This window comes from Maylandia zebra, linkage group LG2 (assembly GCF_041146795.1).
Source record: "Maylandia zebra isolate NMK-2024a linkage group LG2, Mzebra_GT3a, whole genome shotgun sequence".
Classification (NCBI taxonomy): Eukaryota; Metazoa; Chordata; class Actinopteri; order Cichliformes; family Cichlidae; genus Maylandia; species Maylandia zebra.
Window position 1 is genome coordinate 31488768 of NC_135168.1, and position 21494 is coordinate 31510261.

The window sequence follows — 21494 nt, forward strand, 5'->3', positions numbered from 1 at the left end:
CTAGAATCTAAAGTGTATCACAGCTCAGGAAAAAAAAAGCAACAAAATAAAGCACCGAAATGTGCGCTGCTTTTCGGTCTGGTTACGCACCGTTTATGTCAGATCTACCGGTACCCATCCCTACAACCAAGTGACTGAGACAGTACACAGATACATCTGTGCCATATGTGGACTAGAAGTCCTCAAGTCCTGATGGGAGACACCATCAAAGGTGGCTGAGAACAACAGTGCAAAGGTCCCGTGGGACTTCAAGTTCCAGACAGACAAGCAGCTGCTGGCCATCCAGCCAGACATAGTGGTAGCTGAAAAGGAGCAATTGTGCTAGATTCGACATTGCCTGTGGATGGTAACATCAGGAAGATGGAGCATGATAAAACAGAGAAGTACCAGTACCAGGGGCTGAAAGAACAACTGGAGCACATGTGGAAAGTCCAGATTGGTTCCAGGAGCACACACACACACACACACACACACACACACACACACACACACACACACACACACACACACACACACAATAACACGTTCACCAAAAAAATGTACCTCAAATAAAATGATCAACTAGATAAAGATTTTTTAAAAGAAAAAATGCATTTTCAATAACAAGAATTCCACGAAGCTGCACTCGTAATCACCGCCGTGTATTTGGCTGTGAGTGGAGACAACATCCTCACATTCTAAGGTCTAGGCTGCAGGAAGGAGGCTCAGTGCATACAAAACCGCCTTTAGGACCCAGCGTGTCTCCTTCGCAGCCTTTGTAGTTTTCTGTAGAGATGAGGGAGACTGAGATGTGCTTCTTGCTTATCACGATTCACATCGAGGCTCTAACAGCTGAGGAGGATGCTGAACAAGGAGATTTGAAGCCCGGATCAGCTCTGACTGCTGCTGGTTTACATTTCACTTCATTTCATTAATTAATTTATTTATTTATTTGTTTATTAGAGACCTTTCCTCTCACTGACATTATTTTCTATTTAGCCATTATATTTTTTGGTATTAAATCCTGAGACACTGAAAGTATTTCGGGCGCATTCCTGCTGCTGGCTGGGACTATGATTTATCGGCGCTTGCAGCTTGGCTCTCATGACAGACTCGCTCTCACTGGGTCTCTTTCAGACGGAAGAGAGCGGTGAATTGTCTTTAACTTTCTTGAGCATCTTCGACGAATTCAGCTGCAGCGGGTACTTTTTGCACTTGAGGTGAGTTCCCTTGCATTCGCCCTCACGCACAAAACAAACGCTTATTTTCATACTGTCATTCAGGCTCGGAGAAGAACGCGTGGGAGAGAAGATGCATCCATCTAACCTTCTTCCACGTTTCATCTAATCACATTTTAGTGATTATTTCCGCTTTTTTTTTTAAAAAAAAAATCGATTGTATTATCAAAATGGCTCAAATCGGTGCTTCATATTTTTGGTAACAGTAATGTTCAGTGAGTGAAGGAGTGAGACGCGTCAGTGAATACTAATTACTGTCAGTTGCCCATCCACCCTCCCTGTGTTTATTATTTATTTATTTTTAATTGATTTACGGCGCTCTGAAGGGAATCCCCGGAAATCAGTGTCATAAAATCTGACTGTATGGAACACATACAGGCTGTAAATCCACTGGCATGTCAAGCCTGTTAATGCGAGGCTCCATTCATTGCAGCGGCTGTCCTGTGTGTAGGTGTGGAAGCAGCCATGTGGAGCAGAGAGAGCGCTCCTTTACTCCTCGTCTGCCTGCTGGCTCTCACAGCCCTCTGGAAAACCAGGTGAGTGTTTTGAATGAGAGACCCCTTGAAGTGAAGACATGCCAAGAATCACACACTTTGTCTCAGGGGGCCAGCTCTGCTTATCTCATGGGTTTTTGTTTGTTTGTTGGTGGTGGTGGTGGTGGTGGTGGTGGTGGTGGTGGTGGTGGTGGGGGGGGGGGGGGGGGGGGGGGGGGTATAAGTAAAAGGCTCATCATTTCGATTGTATTTGAGTAATCCTCTGTTATTTCTTATGACTGGGCTAAACAATGCACAGTTTGTGTGGTTATTAATTTCCATTTACAAATTCCCATAGACATCAATGTTTTGAAATGCATAAATAAATAGATGGCTTTAAATCTCTCCTGTATGCTCTGCGCCCTGCTGCTGTGTGAGGACGCCTCACATTAGGCGCTCAGGTGTGAAGGTGTGTTTATGATATTTGCCCGAGTGACAGATCAGGTCAGTCAGGCGCTTACAAAGAGGCAGCCAGCGTCAGGAGCAGGAGGGGCGATTCAAATAAGGCCACGGATTTCCCCTCCAGGCTTCAGGATGCCACTGATACACTGATACTGAAAACTGGACTTCGTCATCTATCTCATCAGCGCCTTTATGTTTTCAAGACATTTTTCCACGTCCAGACTGCAGATAGTAGGACTAACAGGGTGAACAACAAATTGTTTGGATACATCAGTTGTTACATTTTAGCTAATTATTGTTATTGTGTTGTTTTGTGCCAAGAGAACTTGGAAATCTCTCATTGTGAAACACTCTTTAAAATCGTTTCATCTCTTTTTTAAAATTTGGATTTTAACCAGCCAAAACCAATGTGACACAAGTAAATGTAAACATCTTTAGCACTCAGTGAGGTCAATATGGATGTTTGAGCGATTTAATCTGTGTCATTTTACTTTCATTTCTAGTTGCAAGGTCCTGATTTTATTTATGTGCTGTGATTTGATTGTCACACCATGGTTGCTCATTGGAAAGATTAAAACTGACTCATTTTTAATATGATTAGTAACATCTGGACTTTTCTTACTACAAGAAAAAAAATCTGCGGAGCATATTAATCTGAGGCTGTTGTTGATGTTTATTTTCAGCACTGTCATTGTCAGTTTGATGTGCTGACAAAGGAAAAAATGTGCTAAAGTTGTGTAGACCCAATCTGCAAAAAATGACATAAGCAAGCATATATATTAAACTTTTAAATGTTTTAGATCTGTCAGAAATCTATCAAAACCAGGTGTCGCTAGCAACAGCTGCAGCATTATAGTGCTATAGTAGTGATAAAACATTACATCACTGGCTGTAATCTCAGGTCAAGTATAAGGAGAAAACTAGCCTAGGAAGTGTTTTCCCTGGAGATTTTAAACAACAGCATAACATGACATTTTAGTTTAAGAATAACTAAAGAAATGTAATCTTGGAAGTTGTCAGGAGCTGCACAATGTTGTCTTATAATAAAACCGAAAAACTCCTGTCCTCTGGAGTGCAACAGGTGTGCGCTCCAGTGAATCTCGATGGAGTCAATATTTTTACTTTTGCACATCGCCAGCTGCTCGAATCCCCTCCTTCCTAGCCTGCTTCTACTTATTGGTGTGTTTTTGCCTCAAGTGGTGAAACATGTTTGTTGAAGCTTGTTGAAGAAGATCTTTTTATGTGATAAATTCATCTTCACTCATGTGAAGCTGACACTTTGCTCTTCCTCTCAGACATGCCCCTGCTTGTCTCGCTGTTTTGCACTCTAGGGAGACTATAAGGATGGCATTGCTTTAGTAATGATAGCATTACTATAGAGAAAAACTACTCACAGCAGGCTTAACTGTAACATGGTGTTATAACCAGTGTTGGGACTGACGCGTTATTAAGTAACGCGTTACAGTAACTACGTTATTATTGTGGTAACGAGCATGGTAACTAGTTATTATGCCAAAACCAGGAACGCGTTACTCGTTACTGGGATTTAGATAGGCTCGTTATTCGTTACTTCGTGTGGTGGCTATCGCAGAGCTTCCACAGATTCAATAACATTAGCAAGTGGTGGAAGCCAGCAGGTGGATGAGAGAAAGGGAGGCAAGAGGAGAGACCCGAAGCGGCCCCTGGTCCGAGAGTGTCAGGTGAACTGAACTTCAGGTAAGAAGTTATGACCTGCAGTCCATCTGGGTCAGATATGAACCAAGTTTAGGTTGAGTTTATTTTCGTTGTGCTGACTTTTTCGTACTGCGTGCTAGCTAGCATGACGGAGTTTCTATACAGCTGGGTGGTGCTATGTTACTGATGTTGAACTTTATTTTGTTCATAAGGTTAATTATTAGAGTTGCCAACCGTCCTGTAAAAAACAGAATCGTCTCATATTCAGAGAAAATATTACGCGTTTCTTATTGAGGTGAAAAGGAACAGTTTGTCCCGGACTTCAGCTACAATGAAAAAGACACAAAGCTGGAGTTACTGTGTGTTTGCTGCACAGCTGCCTCTTCTTCTCTCCTGTTTCTGCTTCAATCGTAAAATTGATCAATGATCAGCTGATCGGCTTTTCTCTCTTGTTTATTTATCGCCCACTTTGCGCCAGAAAGAGGAAACCAGCGGATGTCGCGCTAAACAACAGCAGCACGTTTAAGCTTGATCAGCTGTTGTTAGAATTTATTTAATATTAATTTCTAGTATCAGCTGATGTTTGCTGGAGCCACAGCTGTAAATCTGCTGGTCATGATATCGGTTTGGTTATGTGGTGAGAGGGAAACATGAAGATGAAACCAGGAGATGTCCTTACTGAATCACCAGAGCTGTGATGGAGAAACAGGTTTACCTTTAAGGTGACATGAATGAGTTGAAGGGAAGTTATGAACTGTTTCTGAGAGACAAATAACACCAGGATCCTTTTCTAAGTAGCTGACAGCTGGTAACTGTGCAGGGGCGGGTCTAGCAAAGTGTTGCCAGGGGTCCATGTAGGGCATTAAAAGGGAGAGGGGGGCACAAGGAAATACTTTCTTATTCTCATTTAAAATGTCTCACTTTAAAAAAAATAATTATCTGAGTCTTACAACAAACAATTGATAGATTGATACATATATACCATCAGATCAGTGTACATCACTGTCACAACAGCGTTTATTTTCATTCAAAGGCTTTATGGTTTTTCCTATAATTGTGGGCCGGTCTCTAGTCAAAATGCCCGGGACGATTTTTTTGTCCCAGTCCAGCCCTGTATGCAGCTCATCTGCAGTCTGTTGTTACCTACATCTTCCTATTCAGAAGGCAGAATTTCCGAGTTCTGAGTACAATCGAAAGCAACACGACTGCAGTTTTTGTGTTGGATGTAAAAAGCGAGGATGGCTAGGATAGAATCAGGCGTGGGATTTCTCTCATGGAAGTGTGCACATTATTTTTTCCTTTCTACAGGGAGTGCAGAATTATTAGGCAAATGAGTATTTTGTCCACATCATCCTCTTCATGCATGTTGTCTTACTCCAAGCTGTATAGGCTCGAAAGCCTACTACCAATTAAGCATATTAGGTGATGTGCATCTCTGTAATGAGAAGGGGTGTGGTCTAATGACATCAACACCCTATATCAGGTGTGCATAATTATTAGGCAACGTCCTTTCCTTTGGCAAAATGGGTCAAAAGAAGGACTTGACAGGCTCAGAAAAGTCAAAAATAGTGAGATATCTTGCAGAGGGATGCAGCAGTCTCAAAATTGCAAAGCTTCTGAAGCGTGATCATCGAACAATCAAGCGTTTCATTCAAAATAGTCAACAGGGTCGCAAGAAGCGTGTGGAAAAACCAAGGCACCAAATACCTGCCCATGAACTGAGAAAAGTCAAGCGTGCAGCTGCCAAGATGCCATTTGCCACCAGTTTGGCCATATTTCAGAGCTGCAACATCACTGGAGTGCCCAAAAGCACAAGGTGTGCAATACTCAGAGACATGGCCAAGGTAAGAAAGGCTGAAAGACGACCACCACTGAACAAGACACACAAGCTGAAACGTCAAGACTGGGCCAAGAAATATCTCAAGACAGATTTTTCTAAGGTTTTATGGACTGATGAAATGAGAGTGAGTCTTGATGGGCCAGATGGATGGGCCCGTGGCTGGATTGGTAAAGGGCAGAGAGCTCCAGTCCGACTCAGACGCCAGCAAGGTGGAGGTGGAGTACTGGTTTGGGCTGGTATCATCAAAGATGAGCTTGTGGGGCCTTTTCGGGTTGAGGATGGAGTCAAGCTCAACTCCCAGTCCTACTGCCAGTTTCTGGAAGACACCTTCTTCAAGCAGTGGTACAGGAAGAAGTCTGCATCCTTCAAGAAAAACATGATTTTCATGCAGGACAATGCTCCATCACACGCGTCCAAGTACTCCACAGCGTGGCTGGCAAGAAAGGGTATAAAAGAAGAAAAACTAATGACATGGCCACCTTGTTCACCTGATCTGAACCCCATTGAGAACCTGTGGTCCATCATCAAATGTGAGATTTACAAGGAGGGAAAACAGTACACCTCTCTGAACAGTGTCTGGGAGGCTGTGGTTGCTGCTGCACGCAATGTTGATGGTGAACAGATCAAAACACTGACAGAATCCATGGATGGCAGGCTTTTGAGTGTCCTTGCAAAGAAAGGTGGCTATATTGGTCGCTGATTTGTTTTTGTTTTGTTTTTGAATGTCAGAAATGTATATTTGTGAATGTGGAGATGTTATATTGGTGTCACTGGTAAAAATAAATAATTGAAATAGGTATATATTTGATTTTTGTTAAGTTGCCTAATAATTCTGCACAGTAATAGTCACCTGCACACACAGATATCCCCCTAAAATAGCTAAAACTAAAAACAAACTAAAAACTACTTCCAAAAGCATTCAGCTTTGATATTAATGAGTTTTTTGGGTTCATTGAGAACATGGTTGTTGTTCAATAATAAAATTATTCCTCAAAAATTGCCTAATAATTCTGCACTCCCTGTATTGGTAGGTGGCACAGTGCACTTGTGGCAAGTAAGCAAGCTAGAAGACTGGCACTCTTGCTGGGTATCCAGTTACGGAAGCAACACATTAACAAGAGAATTCTGAGTTAAACCAAAGTTACTTTCCCTAGTAACTAGTTACTCTGAAAGTAACGAGTAACTTGAAGTAACTGAGTTACTTTTGATAGAAGTAACTAGTAATGTAACTAAGTTACTAATTTAAAGTAACTTACCCAACACTGCTAACCCCACATAGTGTACAATACTAATGACATTAAAGGTGCTTTTCAGTATTCAGATTTAGAATATATTGGTTTCTAGAAAGAGCAACAAATAAGGCCATACACAATAATCCATAAACATATATAAGTAGAGCTTTGTTGCATTCATTGCATTTAACTGGACTCTTGCAGCAAATTAATCTACCTGCATTTGTGATATTATTTAGCAAATTTTATTAGGATTGTTCTGATTTGCCATTGAACTGCTTTTTTTGCACGCAGACTTGGCAGCCTTGTATATATCGTAAAACAGGTTTATGTTTATGAAAGCCTTAAAGACAAACATCTCCCACTATATTCAATGCTAAGCATGTCTGCTGTCACCAACAAGCAAAGAAAATGTAAACATACTAAACTGCTGTTCTTGAATTAGCTGAGTCGGCTGTTTGTTTGTTTTTTTAACATTTATTTTTCTCAGTGTAACTATTGCTACCAGTAATGGTAGCCATTTTGCTGCTGTTTTATTATCTACCTCATTTCATTAAGTGGGAGATGCTGCTGCATTGTAGAAATGTACTGTTAGCCATTGTCCTCAGGTTACATATCAAATATATATCGATATACATCAATATAAACATGTATCAAATATCAAACACTGCACTGTAAGGCCCAGTAGTGATTGTGTATCTATAGGTACGCTAGCAGAATGTTGTTAGCACAACATCTACAATCATCTGTGTTTATGGCTAAATTTGATACTTTGTTTAAGCTAAAATAGCTAGCTAATCAAACTGCTAGCAGGATAATGTTAGCACGTCTACAATCATCTGTGTTTATGGCTAAATTTGATACTTTTACTTAGTTAAGCTAAACTAGCAAGCTAATCAGACTGCTAGCAAGATAATGTTAGCACGAGTACAATCATCTATGTTTATTGCTCACTTTAATAATTTTTTTAAACTAATGGGTCAGTTAGTTGGTGTAGGTTTCCTCTACAGGCTAATTTAAATTTTTTATAATTTTTATGACTCCCCGCCCAACAAAGCAAAAAAGAAAATCAGCATTTTGGTATACTCATATGATTGTGTTTCTTATGGCTTTAATACACAACCTAGAACATACTTGAGAATAACAAATCAAATATTTATATGCTATTTTGGCCTGTAACATAAATATGAAGGCTACATTAATCTAATGCTTTCAGTGAAGCTAATTAAAGGATTGTGGTTCAAACAGGAAAAAGAGCTAAAGATGGGGGAAAAAATGATTAATATTGTTTATACTTTCCCAGCGACTGCTTAAAGTAAAATATGCCCATAACCTGAGGCTGTTATACCAGAGCTGTTGACAGTGGTGATTAAGTAGAGCTTTAATGTGGGACATTAACTGAATTTATTTACCATGAATCTCTGCTGTGATTTGCATAGTCAGTTGTGTTTTGACTCCCAGATCAGATGGCTGGAACTGGGTCATCCATGTGCATGAGAAACATGGTTACGTGTATATCTGTGTTGGTATGCAGTCTCTGCCAGCTACAATAAGCACTCCTGTGCTTTTCATAAATCAAGCTGCTGAGAAGAACTGAATCTAAAATGTAATCAGAGTACTGCTGAAGTGTCCCCTTGTTGTTTTCATGTCTCTGCTTACTAGATCGGTGAATGCAGATGCCACATCTGATTCCTTTAAAAACAACATCACTCTGTTCACACGCATCCTGGACAGCCTGCTGGATGGGTATGACAACCGTCTACGGCCTGGTCTTGGGGGTAAGCAGAAGAAGTGCAGACATACAGTTTATAGAATCTAAATGAACAAACGCTGTTACGAAACAGCACGTGTGTCTTTTTTGTTAACGGCTGACGGCTCATTTGAAGTGAGAACACTTCATTTAACATCAGCTTTTCTAGTACTGATAACCTTTGGCAGCAATCCCCTCGAGAATAAACTGACAAACACACTCTGTGCACAAAACATTTAGATTATATAATGCTTCCCTCCACTTCCTGGAAAGTAACAGCAGCCAAAGTGGCCACATTTAACCCTGCAGAGAGTTTTACTCTTGCTTGACTTTTTAGGGAAAAACCAAAGTGAGAATATTTGTGTAAAACATAAGGAAAGACACTGTATGTGTGGATAATGACACTGTGTAGCTGGTTTGTGCTGTCTTAGTGTTTTGTAGCTGCACTGCACAGTAGGAAGGTGGCTTGGAATTACATGGTATGGTTACATGTATAAATGGTTGATGTCCTCAGATGAGTAAATTAAAAAGTGTTAAAAATAAAATATTTAGATCAGAATATAAACACTTTTGGTGTGTGCTCTGATGCTGGGGCCATTAAAAAGAGCTTCCTGAGAGCTCCCTTAAATGTTTGATAAATTTAAATTTTTAAAAGCATAACAGGCTTTTGGTATTTTTTGCTTCACACTTTCTGCAGAAGGCAGCGTTTGGATTTTGTTGTTTGAAGAACCACATCGCCTCACGCACGCAGCAGCGCTCCACTCGTCATTCTCACATCTCCCGTTATCCTTCATGTTTGGGCATTTCCAGCTGGCCCCTCAGCCCAAAGCTGAGCTCCTCCCTCAGGATTTGGTGCCATTTGAAATTCAAATTCCTGGGGCCATCAGCCCAGCCCAGGAGCTACCATATGTGGAACAGACCTCCTTTAGCTTGGCAGCACTCAGCCTATTCAAATGGCCCTACAGTAACAGTCCTGCCAGCTTATTTACTGTGCAGAAAAAGCCCCAATGTATGAAGAAAGCTCAGGTATCTAGAAAATGCAGAAATATAGAATGTATCTTTGTGTTTTTGATATTTCACAAACGCTTGATACACCAAAACAGACTGATAGGATCGCGCCAGTAAAAACCTGATGCTTTTGGACCAACAGCTAGCAGTGAATAAGTGTCTGTGTAACACACAGACTCAGCGATCTGACGTAAAACACTTAAATAAAACATTAGAGCATAAATCAGAAACTTTTGAAGTGTGTTCCTCTACAGGAGCACAGCCTCGTAACGCTCACAGTGTAGTAGCACACTGTACCCATTAATGTACGGAGGAAACAAACAGCTACAGAAACGACATCCGATGTTTTCCACACGGCAGAAACATTAGATCTGTATGTCTCATCTGTGTGTGTGCGTTGGGGGAACACATCGTGTTAACGCTTCACTGGACTTTGGCTTATGACATATTTATAACAACTGAAAAAGAGCCTCCTCACAGCTGCACGAGCATGCTCACTCATACATACAGTAAACTCAGGGTCAAAGGGTGAGTGTTTTTGACAGTTCTCATGGTCTAAGCATAAGCATTCACAAAGAAAGAGAGAAAAAGGGAAAAGCAGCTTGAATGCCAGTGTCATCAAACATTCAGTCATTTATGTAGAGGCTAATTACACATGCAGAGTATAGTATAAAATCTATTTTCTCCCTGTAGCAGTTTAAATGTTTCACTATCCTCCATCATTAAAGATGCTTAGAATAGTTACAACTGTGGACATAACACGGACACAATGCAAATCAATGAATAACTACAGCCTGATAAACCAGGGAGGTATAGGTATGGTATTTTACAGTTTGTAGCAATGATTATATGATAAAGATTGGGAAGATGAACCCACGTTTCCCTTTGTGGGGTTTCAGGGGAGAAGAAAAAAGCAGCTACAATTTCTTTAACCATGAGTGAATAGCTGTGTGGGTTTAGGCTGCGAATGTCTCCAGAATTTACTTAGAACAAATTTACTTAAAGCAGGCTTTCACGTGCATAACTGTGTATTTTCTCTGATATAGATAATGTAACTAGACTGTGGACTAAATTGTTTTAATCTGACATTTATTTTTCATACTTGTCATCTGTTTCAAGTGCTCTTTTGAAAATGCAGCATTTTTTTCCAGACACTTTCACTGAAGTTGAGCCAGGCTGCAGAAAGTGAACAGAGAACACACAGTTGCTCCTCATCATCATTAGTGTGACTGTGAGGAAGCTCACTTCTGTTCGTATTCACACTTCTGCCACTAATTTGCTTTTCACCCCCTCCAGAAATTTGTCACCTATCCATGACTTCATGCTCAGCGCTATACCTATCAGAGACAGTTACATGTCAAAAGGTTTTTATTGTCTAAAATCGAACATTTCTCATTTACTGGGAAGTAACCATAGGCAACAACAAAAAGTCCTTTTGATGTTTGGGACCAGTGTTTTTTACTGGAGATGACCAGAATTCCAGCGCTGTCAATCCTGACTGGTGATTAACCGCTTAGCCCCACACATGTTTGATTATAAACCAGTCCATTTCATGTGTGTGTAACATCAACATGTTGTAAATTGGAAGCTCTTTCACTATTAAATCTCAAAGGATCATCAAGAAAATCTTTGCAACGATAAACCTAATCATGGAAACTTTAAACAAGCTAAAAGTAGCTAAAGCTAAAGTTATCCAGAGCTCAGAGCCATCCACAGGCGAAGCGGCCTTGGTATGAGCAATCAAAGCAGCTAAAAGGGCAAAAAAAGTTAATGCCCTGTTATCAGGTGTTATCCTTTTATTCTTATTTGCAAAAGATGTAAGTACCTGGGATTTTCTGGTAATGTAAAATATTTTTGGATAAGGGTGAGGTATAGGTGCAGGAGCCAAGTTTTGGTTGTTATCTTATGCGTGCCGCTAGGGGTCAACTTTTGTGTTTTTCGGTAAGGTGTGTTTGTGTGAATGTATGTAAGGTAGACACGTAATTAGCGGCAGGTGTGTTGTTGTTCAGTTTGTGACTGTTGTGCTGTTATGATATGGTGATGGATAAAGAAAGCTGTTGACAGAAATGCAACTGATGGAAGAGCAATCAAGATTAAATACGAATAAGATAGTGGTGGTGGTCAGAGGGCCCGGTGGCGCCAGTGTCCGGCAGCCTCGCCTCTGTCAGTGCGCCCCGGGGTGGCTGTGGCTACAATGTAGCTTGCCAGCACCAGTGTGTGAATGTGTGTGTGAATGGGTGGATGACTGGATGTGTAAAGCGCTTTGGGGTCCTTAGGGACTAGTAAAGCGCTATACAAATACAGGCCATTTACCATTTTTTCAAGATAAGTAGCAGGAGTTATTGGACTGTAACAAGTTTAACAAGTTCATTCATATCAGTGGCATCGCGTCAACTTGAATTGGGAATTGGATATTGTGAATTCACAAACTTACTAAAATGAAATTAATATACAGGAAATGTTCTAGGTTTTATTCCTTCTTTAAAATTTGACGTTATGACCTGAGATGTTTTGAGTTTGTCATACCTATTCTGAAGAATACTGCTACACAGTAAAGAAAGACTAAAACTAATAAAAACTCAACTGAAACCAAACATTTCCAAACAACAAAGACGAGTAAACCTCTTCTGGAAACAAACTGAAACTGATCCAATCTGAATTAAATAAAAAATATCAAGCTATAAAAATTAATATAATCACGTCTTGCGTCTTCTAATTGGACTCTCATTTTTAAATGATGCCAATGCCATGGTTTCTACTGCTTTGTGCTAAAATGTCAAAAAAAAAAATTATAACTGCACAGACCAAATAGTTCACCAGTATTATTCACTGCAGCTGCAACAGGCGTCGACGTGTGAAGAGGGTTAACTGACCTTCCTTCCTCACCTGTGTGACGGAGTAATCTGGATGAGTTTTTACACAATGCTAATTTATGAGCTGCTCCTAAAAAAATGTAGTGCTTTGTTCATTCAAGTCAAATCTGTTCCCTCTAACAGTCTGTCATTTTGCTGCTTCTCTTCATCTCCATTGAAACTGGCAAGAGTTAAGTTGACATTTGGATGGTCTCACAGTGGAATGCACAGAGTCTCTAACACAGGCAGGTTGTGTCTTACTGATTAAACATGGTTCAGCAGGCCCATCTGTACCAAATGATTCAGATTATATGAAAAGCACGTGTTTGTGACTGCTGCTGAATAAATGAACTTTAGGTATTGTCCTTGCTCCCTTAAATAAAATATTCTAATGTCCTCGGGCATTAAATGCACTCTTGATATTTTTAAATAGTAAGCACGTATTTCCCCTGAAGGCAGTGCTTTTCTAGGTTTGCTACTAAAATGAATAAATAAAAAAGCTAGTTTTGCTTTTGAAGTTGTCCCACTGGTACAATGCAAATGGAGTGCAGCTACCATTTGGTGATGGATTTGGTTTTTACAGACCTGTGTTTGTTTATTCTTGAGGGGCTTTTGATACTGGTTTGTGATTTCTTTTTGTGTGTATGTGAGAATGAGTGTGTGTAGTCGTATAGCAAAAATCCTTTACTTTACTTGATTAAATAGTTTTCTGAATCAGACATGATAAATGACATTGGGCCTGCATTTGCATATAAAATGTTCTTAAAATGAAGAGCCAGCTCCATGAAACCAACAAGACAAGAGGGTGTTTTTTCTCATTTTCAAGCACCCTCTGCAAAGTACGCTCAATACAAAAACACAATTACAATGAATAATAATAAAACCCTCAAAAAACAAATCCTGATCATTAATGTTAAAGCTGTAGCCTCCCGAAATCTTGAAAAGAGAACAAAGGCTGTCTCCTTTCTGTTGTAAGCTCCATCAAAGTCCATCTAGAAGTCTTGCTTCTCAGCAGTCATCTTGAAACTCCGCCCCTTATTTGTTCAGTTATTTTGAAGTCCGATATACATGATCTTTCATTTTAGTGGTCAATTGGAATTACAGTAAACTACAGCAAAGTTCTTGCACCACAATGTTTGCTGTTGTAAAGTTATCTCTTTTGAGTCCTCTGGTATCTTTTTAAATGTCTTTGATCCTTTGCACCACACAGAACATGTATGGGCTTTATAACTGTTATAAATACAGTGCTGACTTGCAACAAGAATAATTCTCTAGGCTTGATTTTCAGTTCATTTCTTGTGTAATTTGACATACCCCAGCCTCTTCTTTCTGTTTTCTTTTCTTAAGAATGAATGGCTTCTTTACAGCCACCTTTCATTTCTAAGATTAGATTTCCAGTGCGGCTTCAGTAAACAGCAGATGGATCAGCCGAAGGGACAGATCCATCTCTCAGGTCCTGTGTCTGGTCTTTGCTGGGGTTTTTCCCCTGATTTCTTAATGACATGACTTTCAGAAACTGTTCATCAGCTGTGGAAAGGGTTTTAGATCTGCCACTTCTTCTTTTGTCCAGTTTCCTCAAATTGTTTGATAAACACAGTGCACCCCATACCAGGACATGCCACGTTTTCAGCTAACAGCTCGTTTGGAATCACCTTGGTGGAACAAAAAAATATTGTATTGTCAGTCTGTGTTTTCTTTGGCATTTTACATAGATTCAGCCAAAAAATGGGAAAAAATGTGTTAGTGACAGGTTGGTAGTGCCTAAAGACATAAAATAAATTGTATTTTTAGTAGTGCTGTCAGTGTTAACCTCGTTAAAATGACGTTAACACCATAACTACACCAACGCGGCAAATCTCCATTAGTAAGTTAACGCAGATCGCCCCGTGCGAGGGCTGCATGGCGCTAACGCGTTAACAAGCTAACCGCGCTGACGCGTTGACACCGCGCAGGAACTCACTAACGGAGATTTGACGCGTCAATTCGGTTATGGTGTTAACGTCATTTTAACGAGATTAACGCTAACAGCATTCATTTTTAGGGAAATTGGTTCTTTGCTAAGTTTTCTGTTATGTGCAGACACAACACAGGTTCATCGCTTAGGTTTTTATGAATGAGTGACTGATAGGTCAATGTGAAGTGGCTTAACAAACAAAAACTGTCACCTGACAATAGTCAGCTGCAAGGACTGGACTGGAAATGAATAGAAATAGCAGCCAGTGTCAATGTCATTGGCTCAAGACTAATAAAAAAAAAGTCTCTTCAGAACCATAATATGGAGAAAAAAGGGATGGCACAAGAACTCTGCACAGTACTGTGTGCCAAAAGCATCAGCTTTAATAGTAAATATCACAACTCGACAAGACTCTGTAAAAAAGAAAGAAAGAATGGATTTACAACAAAGTACAAAGAATAACTACAAAATACTAAACAGTGAAGAAATGCAATGAGACTTCAAGGAAATTCATGGCAAACACTAACCTCCATTAAAGGAAAAACAGCCAGGAACAAAGAAAATGACAACATTATTTTTCCATCATATAAATAGCTAATGAAACCAGCCCTCAGCCCTGATACTATACAGAAATTATTAATAAACATGATAACTGATAGCTTCTTTAAACAGTCAAAAGATTAAGTAAATCACAATGTCAGGTGGCGAAATCATCCCTCATGAATTTTCCCAGTCTTTCTGTTCATCTTGTGTCATGGTGGCTCCTGTTAGTAATTCTTGATTGTACAATACTTTTAATATTACGTAGCAAGCTCAGTAAATGGTATAGAGATGAAACATTCACCCATTACAACACATGGCCAGCACACTTGGATTAAACAGGATATATAGTGTCACAGCCATTGAGAGACTCGGTATATTACAGTGCATTAAGCCCTTATGCTAAAATGCACCATTCTTTGTCACAAGAGAAAGTAATACAGGATATTTTTACTGAGGCACAAATGTATTTACAATTATAAATCAAACAAATGAAGGTCTCTGTGGTAGAGTAAAAAAAGTAGATGAATCTCAGTCTGCCTTATTTACATTCCATAGCCTGGTTTACATGAATAAATGCACCCAGTGGCATGTCTAGCTAAATAGATTGAACCTATTACTCCTCAGCCTGCCGCAGCCTCTGATTTACGTTATCTTATAAGCAGGTGAACGGTGGTAATATTTTATATTAAGCCTGTGATTTATAGAGTAGTTTAGCTGCATGAATGTTATCAAAACGCTGACTGGTTTCCACCGATGCTCAAATTTAGGTGGAAGAAAACATGTTTATTAGAAGCCAGGGAGAAACATTTGGCCTTTTTAAACACGTATTACTACTGGAGACAACACATACCTGCAGGGAATGAAATGTGGGTGACACCCTGATTGGTAATATGTAATTAAAGACAGAACAGTCAACAGTCAAACTGCAAACTACTGACACTGTTATCAACCGTTTCTGTGATATGTCTCAGAGGGATTGTGGATGGCAGCTCACCTTGCCATGCATGAGAGAGCTTTTCTTAAAGTGAAGTATTTTTTAGGTGGTATGTAAGATGTTTTTCGCTGTGTAGAAGAGAGCGTAGTATGAAACATGGAAGCTTTTTGAATCGACCAAGCACAAGAGATTTATCTTCAGTAAATATTTCAAAGAGCCGGAGTGTAGAGAGAGCGAATGGAGCTGATGCAGCAGCGCTGATGCAGTTGCACATTGTCACTGGAACGGGAAACATGCGAGGCCTTGCTTTTCCATAGCTGTGAACATTTAGGTCAAATTTGAACTTACATGTTGCTTTGATTCAATACATGTAATCTAACAGAGGTTGAGCGAGCATTTCAAAGGTCACGTGTACAGTTGTGTGATAAAGAAGGCACACCTTCTTACAGTTAAAGGTTTTACATATCAGGACATAACAAAAACAATCTGAATCAAAAATAAAACCATGTTATTGTCTATTTAACATGAACTAAGCCAACATGCAGAAGCAATGTCTGAAAAACTAAGAACACCTGATTCAAATAATCATTTTCCACGTGACCGTATGGGTCTCTCACATCATTGTGGAGGAATTTGGACCTGGATCTTTACAATGCTGCTTCACTTTAGCTCTGCAGGCTGCAGACTTTTGTCCATCCACAGCTCCTTTAAGGTTTTATCATTTCAAAGCATTGCAGCATCTGGATTATTTCCTTCTTCAGCCATTCTGCTATAGCTTTGCTGTGTGCTGGGATGATTGTCATGTTGCATGACCCAGTTTGGCCCCGTATTTGACAGTAGACTATTTTTCCTTATGGTCGACTTATAAACACAGTGTATGGTGCTGTGCATTATGGACAAACAGCTCCACTTTGGTCTAATCTGTTCAAAGGAGATTGTTCCAGAGGTCGTGTGGTTTGTTCAGATCCATGCTCCCATGTTTGTTTTTGGAGAGAGGAGGCTTTCTACCAGCGGCTCTTCCAAACAAGCCACACTTGTTTAATATTTTCTGATCATGAATGTTAACATTTAATATGAACAAATAAACAGTTGCAAGGTTTAATATGTCATGATTGATACTCATTAGAGTTTGCTGAATTTTAAGATCTTATGTCCTGATAGATAAATCTTTGACAGTAGGTGTGGTGATCTTGCACATAATATAGTTCTTTCTGTATGGTAATGATGACAAATAACTTCCTGAAACAACATCACACAAATGGAAATAATAACGACTAAAAGCCACCCCGAGTTTAGCTTAGTAATTGCTTTTAATATGTGATTACAGCAGCAGCAATATCCATGTAGCTCTGAAAAAGCACTTACTTGATGAAGCTCCAATAAAGTATAAGATCTTTGTGCATATGGCGTTATGACTCCAGCCCAGAAATGACTCCACGTATCCCAGCGCTTGCATATAGAGAGGTAATTACTGATTATAGATACACTGATAAACTGAGTAGCTATTCCTGAAAATGGAAGAAAAAAAATCAAAACCTTTGTTTAATACTCTGTAAATCACCTCAAGCTTCGAGGATATGTGGCAAACTTTTGAACAGTACTAAAAATGAAAGAAAGTTCAGCGTAAACTCGCTTCTTTTGTGTCTTGATGTCGTTAACAGTTTTTCTCTGATCCAGACAGAGTAACTGAGGTGAAAACAAACATCTATGTTACCAGCTTTGGACCAGTTTCAGACACGGACATGGTGAGTGCAGCAAACGGACGTTTATTCACTCTGCTTACTGTCATTTCTCTCACAGCCTGCTCGTGCTTCAAGAAGAAACAATAATTCTTTTATTTTCACCTTCATTATGTCTTCCCCTCATAAAAACACATGCAAACACTACAGTACTGTAGTAGGACGAGTAATCCTCACTGTGTCACGATGTCTATTCATCTGACAATTTTCATCTCATAAATTATTGAAAGTCTTCTTGTTATTCAAGTCACTGCTTTGTTTATCCTGGGCTTTCCTGTTTATCATTCTGAAACACGCACCCACCTTCGCATCATATCATCAGCCTCCCTTCAATTGCTAAAGGCTCATTTTTCCAAGTGATTAATTCATCGATTCAGCAGTTAAGTTCAATGCAATGTTCTCTGAAAAATATATGAACAACACGCCTCTCGGCCAAACATAAATCAGCACTTATAGAGAGTGGGACAAAGACACCAAATAATAAATCTTTGAGGCTAAAATTTATTTAAATGTATTTATTTATTTTTTAAATCATATGGCAAAAATCCCAGATCCAAATCACCACCCACATCTCATCAGCTAATTGGCCCAGAGGGTGATCTGTCGGCCAAATGATTTCTGATGTCTCCTTTTAAAAACATCTTGAACATAAACAGATGGACAGACAGACAAACAGCTCAAAGGAAAATTTCCTTTGCTTCAGTTTCACTGGCAGAGGCCGTCACTGATGACCTCGCTTATAACCCAAGGAGGAAGTCACTGCTAAAATCATCCCTTATATTCAGGTTTGGAAACACATAGTTTAAAGTATATTATTTATCTCAGGCTCTGCTGTGAGATATATGCCTCATAAAAAATGAGAAACAGGATGAAATATTCTCATCTGATCTGTCTGCTTTATTCAGATACTCTAGAGAAATTCAGGCGATTGCTGAGGTGGCCACATATAAGATTTATATAAGGTCCACCGAAAGGAAGAAAAACAATAAGATGAAAAATAGAAAAAAATGAACAGTATTTACTTTAGGGGACTTAGTCACAAAATGAGCAATCTATATTTATTATAAAAATGAAATACAGATAGAGTCAGATAGCATAAGGCTGCCAGCCCAGCATTTGAAGTGTACCTATTATTCTCATTTTCATAGTCAAAAAGCAGAAAAAATTGTAAACACAGAGACGTCACATAATAGTTAGTTACTGGGTTTTTCTGATACGTGATAAACCTGAAAATTCAGTTTGTTATTTTCCTAATAAATAACAGTTTCTAAAATATTTATATTTTATTGTGTTTTTTATTTATCACAGGTGGAATAATAAATATATATAACTGTCTAAGAGTTGGACTCCACCTGTTTGGAGACAGGTTGTCTCTCCCCAGGAGACCTGTGCAATTATTTTGCAATTAAAAGTGGTCACAGACAGGCACGTGTTGCACAAATAACCTCTGAATGACCAGTCTGTTGCCTCAACTACTTGAAATCAGGCTTTGACAACAAAAGAATTCACCAGGCAACCACAAATGTTTCATAGTTGCAAGGTAGTTGTCCTATTTTTGCTCTAGTGTGATTGAGCCACGATCACTAAGTAAGACTACCTAGTTCACTTGCCTACTGTGACCATTAAAGGCTTTTATCATGTCGAAATGTAGAAATAAAATTGACATGAAGAAAAAAATCATACTGGGTGCCATTGAGACATCATCCAGAAATGGAAATTCAGCTGATGTCACTGAGAGCCAGGGGGGGAAATGTATGAAACTGAGTATTTTTGATCAGTCTGAGCTTTTTTCCTTGCTGGCATTACAAACAATGACCTCATCGTTTTTAAACTTCAGCCATGTTTGGTACAAGAATTATCTTCGTATCTTATGAACAAAAAAGGTTTTTAAAAAGGAAAACAACCAAAAAAAGCTCTTATTTTGTAAACCAGCTCCATTTTAGCTCCCAGCAAAAAGGAGTAACATTGTATTCTTGTCATGGATTAATGCATAGTGCTTACGTTAGGACATCACAGTGGTATATGTAGGAGTTACCCAAAATAAACCAGTGTGCACAAACATCAAAGTGAAGGACCAGGCTTCCCAGTCTGATGTTGAGGTGGATGAATGTGTTTTTAATAATTTAGAAGGATGCAGAATGTTTTAGAAGAGAGCTCAAAGAAAACATTTACAGTTAGCCTAAACCTATGTGTCGTAAGAACCACAGCTTACTGACCTCATTTATGCTCCGTCTTTCAACAACCACACTGTTCACGTTCAGACATTTTTTTTAATGACTTTTTGCTAAACTTTACTAAATGAGACCTGAACTGAAATACTAAAGCAGGCCCTCTCAGAGTCCGAGCTGCTATACCGTATAATCCACAGTTTCAGTGTCCCGACATCTAAATGTCACAGGCTTTGCAACTATGACGAGTAAAAAGAAAAAAAAGTATCTCTTTCTGCTTCTCACCCTCACTTGCTGTGTGTGAATCACACGGACACGAACATTCACACGTATACACATTTCACGGTGCACTGATTTCTGCCCTTAATCCTTGCTGTGTGGTGTCTTTTGACAACACAGTATTGCAGGTTAAGGGGGTCATGTTGGCCTCAGAGTCAGCTTAGGAAAACAGCAACTGAGTAAGCTGTGAAGGAACAGGGCGAGTGTGGGTCTCACCTTCATGGAGACTCGCTATTTGGAAACGGGGATAGGTTAAGGTTAACTTCACCTGCCAGCTCTGCCTACAGAGCTGGCAGGTGAAGTTAGTTGTGATGAACTGCCCATCAGTGTGCAGTTTAGCATTTTTTGAGTGGGAATGAGCCTTGTTTTAATACATGGGGAACCTAAGTCATAAGAGAAGTAATAATATAGTGAGATTAATTCATGAACGTATCTCATCTTTTCTCAGGAGTACACCATAGATGTTTTCTTCCGGCAAAGCTGGAAGGACGAGAGGTTGAAATTCCATGGACCAATGAATATTTTGCCCCTGAACAACCTTATGGCGAGTAAGATTTGGACACCGGACACCTTCTTTCACAACGGGAAAAAGTCTGTGGCACATAACATGACCATGCCTAATAAACTGTTGAGGATCAAAGATGACGGGACTCTGCTGTACACCATGAGGTAACTCAAGGCACAGAAGCAAAAAGACAGAAACAGTGAGAATCGCGTGGATAATATACGTTTGCTGTCTAACTGAGGGTTAGACAGCAAACCCTCAGTTAGACAGCACTGATTACATCTATAAGGCAAACATGAAGCTCTTGCTAGCAATGTGTTAGCTTATGTTTACACGTAATGTCACATCATCACTGGAACCTGAAAGACTAAACGAGGCATTTCTCTGCTGCCCAGCACTGCATTTAAATACACGTCTTTAACCCTGCCATACAAGCTCAACAGCCAGAGCTGCTTCCAGTCGATCCATCCTTCTCCAGAGTCAGTTCAGACTGGCTCAGGTTGGATTTGGAAAAGTAAGTCAAAAAAATGATGATGGAAATAGACTTAGATGTGGATTGTTGATATTTTTCACCATAGCCATAGAAACTCGACTCCAGTCACCGTGAAACTAACAACAACTGAGCCATTGTTAAATGGTTAGGTAATGTTAGCGCCTCCTCTCCCCGCACAAAAACACAGATAACTACATGTTTGAGACATGAACCCAGGAACTCTCAAAGCCAGGCTGCTGGATACAGCTTCATATTTGCCTAAGAGACATGAGAGTCCACAAACGTTCCTAAAATAGAGAGAAAGAAAAAGAGAAATGACGTGGATGGAACGCTTTTCTTGCTAAAGCAAGCGTGAATACAGCAGCAACACA

General features: G+C 39.6%; 1 protein-coding gene across 4 annotated transcripts in view; it reads left to right on the top strand.

The window, feature by feature from the left end:
• The first annotated feature begins 686 nt into the window (after positions 1 to 686).
• The window catches only part of gabra2b (gamma-aminobutyric acid type A receptor subunit alpha2b), a 47661-nt gene continuing 26853 nt past the window's right edge, over positions 687 to 21494 (top strand). The window contains exons 1-6 of one of the 4 annotated variants that reach the window (XM_004563175.3): positions 688 to 888; positions 1117 to 1199; positions 1651 to 1753; positions 8561 to 8676; positions 17617 to 17684; positions 20574 to 20794. In XM_004563175.3, coding sequence (XP_004563232.1) covers positions 1683 to 1753; positions 8561 to 8676; positions 17617 to 17684; positions 20574 to 20794 — 476 coding nt within the window. In that variant the 5' untranslated portion in view covers positions 688 to 888; positions 1117 to 1199; positions 1651 to 1682. Of the gene's footprint in view, positions 1200 to 1650; positions 1754 to 8560; positions 8677 to 17600; positions 17685 to 20573; positions 20795 to 21494 lie in introns of those variants that run through there. The other 3 variants (XM_004563174.3, XM_004563173.3, XM_012922414.3) reach the window with 3 other exon arrangements.